General features: G+C 40.8%; 1 protein-coding gene across 1 annotated transcript; it reads right to left on the bottom strand.

Moving 5' to 3' along the window:
* Positions 1–4,309: 4,309 nt before the first annotated feature.
* Positions 4,310–7,278, bottom strand: LOC100136775 (pentraxin). The gene is made up of 3 exons (NM_001124721.2): positions 7,265–7,278; positions 7,034–7,104; positions 4,310–5,113 (listed from the first exon to the last, which is right to left on the bottom strand). Exons 1-3 carry the CDS (start codon positions 7,270–7,272, stop codon positions 4,482–4,484), a joined length of 711 nt encoding a protein of 236 aa, NP_001118193.1. The 5' UTR covers positions 7,273–7,278; the 3' UTR covers positions 4,310–4,481.
* Positions 7,279–12,040: the final 4,762 nt, after the last annotated feature.

Genomic DNA, 12,040 nt, shown 5'->3' with positions numbered 1-12,040 from the left:
GACTGTTTCGGGTTTTCTTTATTCGCTTGTTTGTTTGTTTTCTGTCTCCGTGTTCTGCACCATACAAAACTGTTTCGTGTTGGTCTATTTTTATTATTTTGGTCGTAGTGTTCTGAGTTAAAATAAATATACATCATGAACACGTACCATGCTGCACTTTGGTCCTCTTCACCTTCTTCAACCCACGACAGCCGTTACAATAGTTCTATCTAAAAAAAAAAGACATTTTTGTAGGATGCGGTGGCTCCTCTGTGGAGGCTCCTCTGAGGAGGGGCCTCCACTGGTGTGCGGGGTGTGTGTGTGTGTGTGACATAATTATTGTCAACCTAAAATATTGTCATATAATCATAAATACAGTTTATGGGTTTTATGCAAATTGTCTGTATAAGTAGCCTCTAAAATCAGATCAGCACTACTTCTCTGAGACACTTTGTGGATACGGACTCAGGTCAGTTTACCCTCACTGAGCCACTAATGGAATGTCACTTCTTGGTGTGAGATGGCCACATACACAAAACTAACTTGGTATAGTGGGACCACATCTCCCAAACACCAATAAATGATCAACTTGGATTATTTAGGTTTAGATGGCCATGTCCCCATGCCGTGAGTCCTGACCTACAAAAACAATGGTGGTCAATCTGTAAATTTGATTGGTGGATTCCCATAAAGTATTTAAGTGTGTGTGTGTGTGTGTGTGTGTGTGTGTGTGTGTGTGTGTGTGTGTGTGTGTATGTGTGTGTGTGTGTGTGTGTGTGTGTGTGTGTGTGTGTGTGTGTGTGTATATGCTTTCATGTGAGCAAGACACTAATCAATCCAGGACTCCAGTATCTTATCACTGGAAGCACGAACACTGAATCCTTACATGTGTCGTTTGGAGCCGGGGACAACCAGAGCACTGTGTCTTATCAGTGTGTAGTGACAGGTCTGATAATACTGCCTCCAGGGCAGCCTGTCTGAAAGCTGAGATGGATACTGTCCTCCCTCCTAAACTCATCTCTTTCTCTCCCCTCTCTCACCCACTCCATCTCTATTCCTCTTTAGCAGACTACATCTATCTTCCTCCCTCATCTCTCACCCACTCAGTCTCTCCTCTCCCCTCTCTACTCTACCCCCTTTTCCCTCTTCCACCCCTACCTCACCTCCACCTCTCTACACACACATCCCCCTTCTCTCACCCCTTCCATCTTCCCTCTCCACCCCTCTGGACACAACCCCCCCCCCCCCCTCTCTCTCTTTATCTTCCCGTATTATCAGGGGAATGTGGTCGGGGAGGTCAGGGCTGCTGGTCAGGGTCAGAGGTCAAGCAGTGGAGCGACCAGTTTCTCACTCTTTCAGACGTTAATTAACCCCTTCAGACCTGGTTTATCTGGCACTGGGGTCTGGGGCAGTGTTGTACCGCAGTTTTGCCGGTCCCCCACAACTTCTTAGCACCGGTTATGAAGTTTATGATATGCATATCACCATCCTGTTTTTATTGTAGTTTTATTATACTCTCCCATCTTTCAGGAACAGCTTCTCCCTGACTGGAGATGAACCAGCATTTCTTCATCAAGCCTGTAGCAGTATTAGACATGTGTCCAGGACGCCAGGATGCCAGGATGTGGACAGGGCTCGCGGCTTGCTAAGGCGTTGTGGATGGGGATGAAGGAAGGGCTTGATCTGCGAGCTACGATTCAGAGGATTGCCAGTTCAAAACCCAGTGCAAGACATTTTTTTTTATTCTTCTGTTTTAACCCTTTAGCAAAAAAGGATCCCAGCTGCTACAATATTTATTTCTCATCTGCTATAAAACCGGAATAGCCTACCTGGCATGATTTTGAAACGGCCTTCATTCACTATTGGAATGCATACGGGTGACATGCCTTTTCCCCCTGCTCCTGCTTCTGCCCATTTGATAACGGGCCAATCTAAATCTAAGCAAATTTTACATATCAGTAAAGACAATATTAAATTGAGAGCAGGCTGATGGGTGAAAATACGATCACTTGATGAGGGAACAGCGTATGCAACCTGAGGCAAACTTTTATTGTGACCTTTTCAAATCGTCAATAGCCTATAGTTGCATCATGCAGCCCATACAGTGCATTCGTAAAGTATTCAGTTTCAATTTTTCCCCCCAAAATTGCATTACAACCTTGTTATAATCTAATCTAATCTATCAATCTACACACAATACCCCATAATGACAAAGCAAAACCAGGTTTATGTAATTTTTTGCAAACGTATCACAAATAAAAAACTGAAATAGTACATTTACATAAGTATTCAGACCCTTCACTCAGTACTTTGTAGAAGCACCTTTGGCAGCGATTACAGCCTTGAGTCTTTATGGGTATGACACTATAAGTGTGGCAGATCTGTATTTGGGGAGTTTCTCCCATTCGTCTCTGCAGATCCTCTCAAGCTCTGTCACGTTGGATTTGAGCGTCACTGCACAGCTATTTTCAGGTCTCTTCAGAGATGTTCGATCGGGTTCAAGTCTGGGCTCTGTCTGGGCCACTCAAGGACATTCAGAGACTTCTCCCGAAGCCACTCCTGCATTGCCTTAGCTGTGTGCTTAGAGTTGTTGTTCTTTTGGAACTTGAACCTTCACCCCAGTCTGAGGTCCTGAGCGCTCTGCAGCAGGTTTTCATCAAGGATCTTTCTGTACTTTGCTCCATTTATCTTTCCCTCTATCCTGGTCTCCCAGTCCCTGCCGCTGAAAAACATCCCCACAGCACGATGCTGTCACCACCATGCTTCACAATAGGGATTGTGCCAGGTTTCCTCTAGACGTGACTCTGGGTATTCAGGACAAATAATTAAATCTTGGTTTCATTATACCTTGTTTCTCATGATCTGAGAGTCCTTTAGGTGCCTTTTGGCAAACTCCAAGTGGGTTGTCATATGCCTTTTACTGAGGAGTGGCTTCCGTCTGGCCACTCTACCATTAAGGGCTGATTGGTGAAGTGCTGCAAAGATGGTTGGCCTTCTGGAAGGTTCTCCCATCTCCACAGAAGAATTCTAGAGCTCTGTCAGAGTGACCATCGGGTTCTTGGTCACCTCCCTGACCAAGGCCCCTTTCCCCAGATTTTTCAGTTTTGCTGGACGGCCAGCTCAAGGAAGAGTCTTGAGGCCACTGTGTTCTTGAGGACAATTAAATGCTGCAGAAAGGTTTTGGTACCCTTCCCAAGATATTTGCCTTGACACAATCCTCTCTCGGAACTCTACAGACAATTCCTTCGAACTCATGGCTTGGTTTTTATTCTGACATGCTGTGTCGACTGTGGGACCTTATATAGACAGGTGTGTGCATTACCAAATCATGTCCAATCATTTTAATTTACCACAGGTGGACTTCAATCAAGTTGTAGAACAACGATCAATAGAAACAGGATGCACCCGAGCTCAATTTCGATTCTCATTGCAAAAGGGTCTGAATAATTCTGTAAATAAGATTATATATATATAAATGTGCAAAACAATTCTAAAAACCTTTTATCACTTTGTCATTCTAGGGTATTTTGTGTAGATTGCTGATGTTTATTTTTTAATACATTTTAGAATAACTGGTCTAAATTCGTTCCGAAAGCGCTGTATATTTTTTGATATTATCCTTTATTATTTAAAGAGAACTAGGATTTCTGGTACCCCTGGGACTTTTGGGAACATTACCAGAGCTTTGCAACCCTAATCGACCAGTGCAGGATCGTCTCCTTTGCTCAGTATTGAAGGGAAGCTCTTCTTCAGCACTGTAGCTAGGCGGCTGGCAGACTTCCTCTCCAACAACAGCTACATCGATACTGATGAGATGAGAGAGATGCCAGACTTGGCTCTCACACAGTCACATGTAGAGCGCGTTCCTCTGTCCAGGCGTTGCTGACGCATGCCACATCTTAAAACGCCTTGATAGGTATTTCACATCAAATGTTACAGCAATCTGGTGCCCTATGACACAGTCAATTACGTGGCACAAAACTATTGGTTGATGCATGCAACGTCTGAGCAGGGGAAAGCGACCTACAATGTGGTAGCTACAGGACCAAAGTAGCAGAGAAGTTTAGCCTCACTTCATGCATTTCTGAGTCAACATTTAGGTCTTTAAAGCTAGAATCCTTTTAACACTAACAAAGCGGTCACCCCAACTCTGCTTTGATAAAAAGCTGAGGGAGGGAGGGGCCTGGAGATCTGGAACCGCTCTCAAATTCATAGACAGAGCCATGAATGCAGAGCTATGGATGCAAGGACCGGTCATCCATAATAACAGCATTATAGTTTTTGTTTATTTCTTTTTTATGTCAGCAATGAGTCATGAGCAGAGAAAATCTAAAATCAAGGATTTATTGATTTGATTCAAGACATAAACAACAGTATGACACAGCAGAACAACAAACATGCATCTTATGTTACATTCTCTACTTGTAAATGTGTATTCAGTCAATTTTCAGGAACCAACTAAATATATAAGACTGCTGATCACATCTGAGCAATTCTTTTTGCTAATAATTATAACATTCATTTCTAAATTCACTTTTCTCTATGAACACTTTTCCCTCAATACTGAACTGCAAGTCTTTCCAGTTGAGAATATTTCCTGCAGTAAATTTATTCAACTCCATATACATTTGTATTTCACAGGGAGAGATGACACTGTCCCAGAAGTGGACGTCAGTAACTTCCCCCACAAAGGATTGTGAGGAATCAAAACCTCCGCCATAACTGTCTTGCTCTTGAACTAACATTATACTTGGTGTGCCAGTTACAGATGTATCAGGTTTAAGAATCCTCCGTGCACTTCGCTTCCCATTAACCCACAGCTGGGTCAGACCCGTTGTAGAGTCCCAGGTCCAGCAGATGGAGATCCATTCATTTTTTGAATCTGGCAAACTGAAGAAATCCAGTACATCTCCCCTGATATGCACTCGGTACACACCCATGGAGCGTTTGTACAACAACAAATCATTGTCATGAGACTGGGTTGCCAGAGAAAAAAGGGACTGGCCTCGTTCTTGCTCAGAGTTGAACCTCTGACACATGGTCATAGCAGAAATGGGCTTTGAGACGTTGGCATGGAGCTTTACGTGTGAGGTGCTTGTCGTCATTGGGATTACGAACACCTTACCTGAGAGATCTGTAGGACATGGAGAGAGCCAAACTCACCATTAAATAATGTTAAAACAAACCTGCAAGTCTGTCCAATGCGAGTTAATAGTCACAATATTAGAAATGTTAAGGCTTCACGTCCAAATCATCTAAAATGTATTGTGTAGCTCGATGAAGTTACTTCTAGATTATTTGGACATGAAGCCCAAACATTTTTAATATCGGGACTATTGTCTTGCATCGGATTTGTGCCACAACTGCAAAAAAGTTAGCATTTGGTAACTGCAGACCTGGGTAGAAATTAGTTGTATCTTGTAGTTTATTTGTAAATACAAACTTTTCACATACTTGAGGTAGTCGAACATAGTTTATATAGCGTTTCAACTAAAGGCAAAAGAAATGCAGGTCTCAGAAAATTATTTTGTAATACCTCTCATAAAACCAAATACTATTTGAAAGTATTTGAATATGTGCAAGTCATATGAAAACAAAATAAAGCATTATTTGATGGCTGCCAAATATTTGATGAAGAACCAAAAAACGACAACAGTTAGTTGAACTAGTCTAAATATATGATCATAAGCACATGGTTTGGAGAGCTTTTAGATATGCATCTTCAAAATGACTAATAATGATATTTTCATAAAGAGAGAGACGTGAGGTAATTCAGTATCACTTGACATCAAGTTCCAAGACATGTGTAGTAACTTTCTGATTGTTACAATAGCAACAGTGTTGCTATATAGGACATTGGACATTGCTTCAGAATTTCATAATGGAATTATTACATAAATGGAATAAGGAACAGTCACTATTCCTAGTAGTTACAAAGATTCTCAGCTCATTGCTATGCAATTACCAAAGTATTATGTATCAACATGCTAATAATAAAGGTTGCTCCAAAAGTAGTAACAGTTTTATTACAGAGGCACAAGAACAGTTTCATGTTAAGTGTTATTGAGAATGCTAACAGTAACAATATATGTCTATCACGTGTCGAAAGGAAACTAAATATCCCAAAACTGCTTTCTTGAATCGACTACAGCCAAGGTAGGTGGACAATCCTGTTAGTTTGTATTCTGAATAAACTATCCCTTTAAAGTTGGTATAGTGTGTGTTTGAAACAAGAACCCACCCTCAGATGACAAAGGGGTTCAAAGTTGCTTCTGCTAAGCATCCAACTTGCTGTTTGCAATGCAAATGGCATTGAATTGAATTCCTATAACCTTTTCAGTGGCATGTTGAAAGAGTCAAACAGTAAAGTAGTTGAGTATAACAACTTACTTATACTTACTGCATCTGTACAAAATATAATTTGTTAATTGGTTGAATTTGATTATGTACACCTGAGGAGATGGACATTCAGGAGAATGGACCTTTACAAAATGTTCAGATATAAATGTATTGTGTAGATCAAATAGGACTGTCAGATTGAAGATTGGAATAGTATAGGAGATTGAGTGTGCTCTATTTATTTATGCCATTAGTTGAAGGCAGCCAATCCAATAGTTTTAGAAAAGTGGTCACTTCCTGAGATCTGTATTCAAATAATTATATTAAGTAGCTTCTTTCTCAGATCTGTATTCAAATATATTAAAGACGTAGTTACTTTCTGAGATCTGTATTAAACTAGTTTTGAAAGGTAGTCACTTTCTGAGATCTGTATTAAACTAGTTTTGAAAGGTAGTCACTTTCTGAGATCTGTATTAAACTAGTTTTGAAAGGTAGTCACTTTCTGAGATCTGTATTAAAATAGTTGTAGTCGCCTCCAAAGTAACTATTTGTTCCCCCTGAAAAATAGTAGCATTCACAAAACATAGTTTTAACGTTATTCCAGGTCTAACAAACAGTGTCCAAGTAAACTAAACCAAAGCATGGATTTCTGTCAAACCTTGCCCATAGACTGTTACCAGGGTAAGAATAAAATCTCTCTCAAAGAAGCTCTCACCTTGAAGGTCACCATAACAGCCATAGATCAGGACCAGCAAAAACACCAGCTTCCCCGTTAGATTGAGTGCACTGTAGGAAGAGAACAACAAATTACTGAAAGTATCCCACCTACTATTATTAAATCAGCCTTCAACAATCATGTTGAGTTCTTTGCAAAATTTTTAAAAAATGTATAAATGATGCTGAATTGACTGTGGAGTTCACAGAAGTCATCGGGATTGAAAATTACCTCTCCATATTTTTGGGAATCCTGATGAAGCGAAGCAAACCAGTTTCACCTGAAACCTACTCTGTTTTCCTCTTTTTAAATCAACGGTTAGCAGGGGTGTAATGATTACTGACCAATGGGGAATAATACATACAACTCCCACTTGGGTCATCAGTGTCATTTCAGGGGAATTTGGGGTTGTTAATGTTTATCAGTCAGATCCAATCAAACCTGCAAGGTTATTCATCTCTGTTTACACAACAACCTGTGTAGACACACACTGGGAAAAAGTCAATAAATACATCATGCTTTTTCTGTTTCATTCTCCTCTGAAAATAACAAACTTTGCACTTTGCACAGAGTTCATCTGCATACACATTCTAAATCACATATGTCAGAGTCAAGGCCCGCGGGCCACATCCGGCCCGCAAGAAGGTTTTTTACGGCCCCTGGGATGATCTTGATTTATTATTAGAACCGGCCCGCAGCAAGCCGGCAGCCCGCAGATCTTTTACACGCACCAATACTACATTTCCCACAATGCAAAGGTGACGCACCGAGCAGTAGGCTGCTTCATTTCAATATTTATTGGCACAGCAGTCGTCAGCATCACAGTAAAATTAACTTTCAGATACCCATCAAAAATGGCAAAACGGAAGGTGGATACTGAGAACCGGGGGTTTCAAACAAGGTGGGAGTCGGAGTATATGTTCACGAAGGTAGCTGGAAAACCTGTGTGTCTTCTGTGTGGAGAAAGTGTGGCGGTACTGAAAGAGTATAATCTGAGACGACATTATGAAACGAAACACGCGGACAAAAACAAGAATATGGACATGGAACAAAGGCTACAAAAGGCAGAGGAATTAAAACGAGGCCTCAAATCTCGACAGGCTCTGTTCAAAAAAGCCAAATCACAAGGCCAGGCTGCTGTCAAGGCCAGTTTTATTTTGGCAGAAGAGATCGCTAAATCAGCCCGGCCATTTACGGAGGGGGATTTCATCAAAAACTGCATGATTAAAGTTTGTGACGAAGTTTGCCCAGAAAAAAGGCAACTCTTTTTAAATGTGAGTCTGAGCAGAAACACCATTGCCGAGAGAGTAGACCAGTTGTCCATCAATCTAAAAGAGCAGCTTGTGAAAAAGGGAAAAGATTTTATTGCATATTCCTTGGCTGTGGATGAGAGCATCGACATTTCTGACATTGCCCAGTTGTCAATTTTCATCCGCGGAGTGGACTCCAACCTAAGCGTGACAGAGGAGTTTTTGGCTTTACGTCCTATGCATGGCACAACTACGGGGCATGATTTGTATGAAGAGGTGTCAAGATGTGTAAATGAGATGGAGCTGCCTTGGGAAAAACTCGTGGGTTTGACAACCGACGGAGCACCTGCGATGTGTGGACACAGGAGCGGACTGGTGGCGAAGATACGGGAAAAGATGCAAGAGGAAAACGCGACAGGTGAGCTGACAGCTTATCATTGTATCATACACCAGGAAGCGTTGTGCGGTAAAGCCTTGAAAATGGAGCATGTAATGAGCATCATCACGCGCACAGTTAACTTTATCAGAGCCAAAGGTTTGAATCACCGCCAGTTCAAGGCATTTCTGACGGAGTTAGAAACGGAGCATGGTGATTTGCCTTATCACACAGAGGTGCGATGGCTAAGCCAGGGAAAGGTGCTTCAAAGATGTTTCGAGCTTCGTGAGGAGATTTGTCTGTTCTTGGACAGCAAAGGGAAAGACACAACACAACTCCGAGACGAAATGTTTCTGTGTGAAATGGCTTTTCTGTGTGACATTACGAGTCATCTGAATGCAATAAACTTGCAGCTGCAGGGTCGGGATCGTGTCATCTCTGATATGTACAGTACAGTGAAGGCATTTAAAACCAAACTGACTCTGTGGGAGACGCAGATGCGGAAAGAAAATTTGAGCCACTTTCCCAGCTGCCAGACCATGAAAGAGAAGCTCTCTACCAGTGCGTTCCCGAGCACACAGTTGGCTGATAAAATAGGTATGCTTGCCGCTGACTTTCGACGCCGATTTGCTGACTTTGAAGCACAAAAAAGCAGGTTGGAACTGCTCGGTAACCCATTTGCTGTTGACGTGGAAAGCTCACCACCAAACCTCCAAATGGAGTTGATTGACCTCCAATGCAATGATGCACTGAGGGCAAAATATGCGGCAGTGGGTGCTGCGGAGTTCGCCCGTTTCCTCCCCGGCACAATGCCCCAGCTGCGCATCCAGGCTGCTCAAACGTTGTCTATGTTTGGCAGCACATACCTGTGTGAACAACTGTTTTCTTTGATGAACCTGAACAAAACATCACACAGAAGTCGACTTACTGCTGAACACCTCCACTCAATTCTGAGGATTTCTTCAGCTCAGAGCCTTACCCCGAACATTGATGAACTTGTGGAAAAGATGGGACACCACCAAGTATCACCCTCAACCTCAAACAAGTGAACATTACTGTGCAATCACATATTTAGAGTTTTTACTCAGTTCAAGTTTAAAAGTTAAAATTTAATATTTGTTTTCACTGCATGTTACTTCTCCTTAAACAAAGTGTTGTTTTTGATTAATAGATTTTTGCACTTTATTTTTTTTGTATTTCAATCCAATTATATTTTAAAAATATTTCAGTTGAGTGGATGATAGAAAATTGCTATTATTGTTTTTTCTTTGAAGTAAATTTAGCCCACTTTTGCTAAAATAGAAAATATAGTCTACTGATGGTGCCTTGAATACCGGTTTCTTTCATTTAATGTTCATGTTATGGGGATATTTATATAAAGGAAATTTGTCTTTTGTGTCTGTTGAAAATTAAAGATTACTGACAGAGCCATAAGAAAATATTGCTTTATTTATCTGATCATATCGTAATATATTTGTTAGGTTTTCAGTAGGTTCAATTAGGTTCACTAGACTATATGCGTCATTTAAAAATTTTTCAATGAACATTCGAACAGTCCGGCCCTCGTCTTGTAGCTGATTTTTTTATTTGGCCCTCCGTCCATTTGACTTTGACACCCCTGTTCTAAATAAAGACACCAGACAATTAGTATGAGATAGTATTGCACTACTATTATCAGAGCTTCTTCTGTTTTCTTTCTGGCATCAAACATATTCACTTTAATACACAGGAATACTGATTTGTACAATGACTTTAAGAGTGCAAGGTGCCGTATCTGGAACTGCATGTTGAAGATAGAAATAGAATAAATAGAGCACACACAATCTCCTATACTATTCAAATCTTCAATCTGACAGTTCTATTTGATCTATGCAATACATTTCTATCTGAACATTTTGTAAATGTCCATTCTCCTGAATGTCCATTGCCTCAGGTGTACATAATCAAATTCAACCAATTAACAAATTATATTTTGTACAGATGCAGTAAGTATAAATCAGTTATTATACTCAACTACTGTACTGTATGACTCTTTCAACATGCCACTGAAAAGGTTATAGGAATTCAATTCAATGCCATTTGCATTGCAAACAGCAAGTTGGATGCTTAGCAGAAGCAACTTTGAACCCCTTTGTCACCTGAGGGTGTGTTCTTGTTTCAAACACACACTATACCAACTTTAAAGGGATAGTTTATTCAGAATACAAACTAACAGGATTGTCCACCTACCTTGGCTGTAGTCGGTTCAAGAAAGCAGTTTTGGGATATTTAGTTTCCTTTCGACATGTGATAGACATATTTGGTTACTGTTAGCATTCTCAATAACACTTAACATGAAACTGTTCTTGTGCCTCTGTAAAAAAACTGTTACTACTTTTGGAGCAACCTTTATTATTAGCATGTTGATACATAATACTTTGGTAATTGCATAACAATGAGCTGAGAATCTTTGTAACTACTAGGAATAGTGACTGTTCCTTATTCCACTAATGTAATAATTCCATTATGCAATTCTAAAGCAATGTCCAATGTCCTATATAGCAACACTGTTGCTATTGTAACAATCAGAAAGTTACTACACATGTCTTGGAACTTGATGTCAAGTGATAATGTATTACCTTATGTCTCTCTGAAGTGAGGCTAAACTTCTCTGTTACTTTCGTATGTAGCTACCACATTGTCAAGTGATAATGTATTACCTTATGTCTCTCTGAAGTGAGGCTAAACTTCTCTGTTACTTTCGTATGTAGCTACCACATTGTAGGTCGCTTTCCCCTGCTCAGACGTTGCATGCATCAACCAATAGTTTTGTGCCACGTAATTGACTGTGTCATAGGGCACCAGATTGCTGTAACATTTCATGTAAAATACCTATCCAGGCGTATTAAGATGTGGCATGCGTCAGCAACGCCTGGACAGAGGAACGCGCTCTACATGTGACTGTGTGAGAGCCAAGTCTGGCATCTCTCTCATCTCATCAGTATCGATGTAGCTGTTGTTGGAGAGGAAGTCTGCCAGCCGCCTAGCTACAGTGCTGAAGAAGAGCTTCCCTTCGATACTGAGCAAGGAGATGATCCTGCACTGGTCGATTGGGGTTGGGGTTGCAAAGCTCTGGTAATGTTCCCAAAATTCCCAGGTTTACCAAAAATCCTAGTTGGAAGATTCCTGGAATCAGGAAGGAATAAGCAGGAAATCCGTTATCCTCCAACCACTATTTCTGGAAAACCTGGAAATTTAGGAAAAGTGAACAGTATTTTGCATCATTATTCGGGATTCAAATTTAGAGTGCAGGAACATATGTCAGTTACAGCCGCTAATTTCAAAATTAGGAAATGCAGTAACTATTAGCCTGTATGTCAACTCCCTGGTGAAGTGGACAGG

This window comes from Oncorhynchus mykiss, chromosome 23 (assembly GCF_013265735.2).
Source record: "Oncorhynchus mykiss isolate Arlee chromosome 23, USDA_OmykA_1.1, whole genome shotgun sequence".
In the NCBI taxonomy this organism is placed as follows: Eukaryota; Metazoa; Chordata; class Actinopteri; order Salmoniformes; family Salmonidae; genus Oncorhynchus; species Oncorhynchus mykiss.
The sequence above is the reverse complement of the archived record's forward strand: the minus strand, read 5'-3'. Positions and strand labels throughout refer to the sequence as shown.

Bases quoted from the DNA above. Each gene is read 5' to 3' on its own strand.
- LOC100136775 (NM_001124721.2), bottom strand. The intron at 5,114-7,033 runs GTGAGAGCTTCT...CATGTCCTACAG, and splicing joins CTGTTATGGTGACCTTCAAG to ATCTCTCAGGTAAGGTGTTC.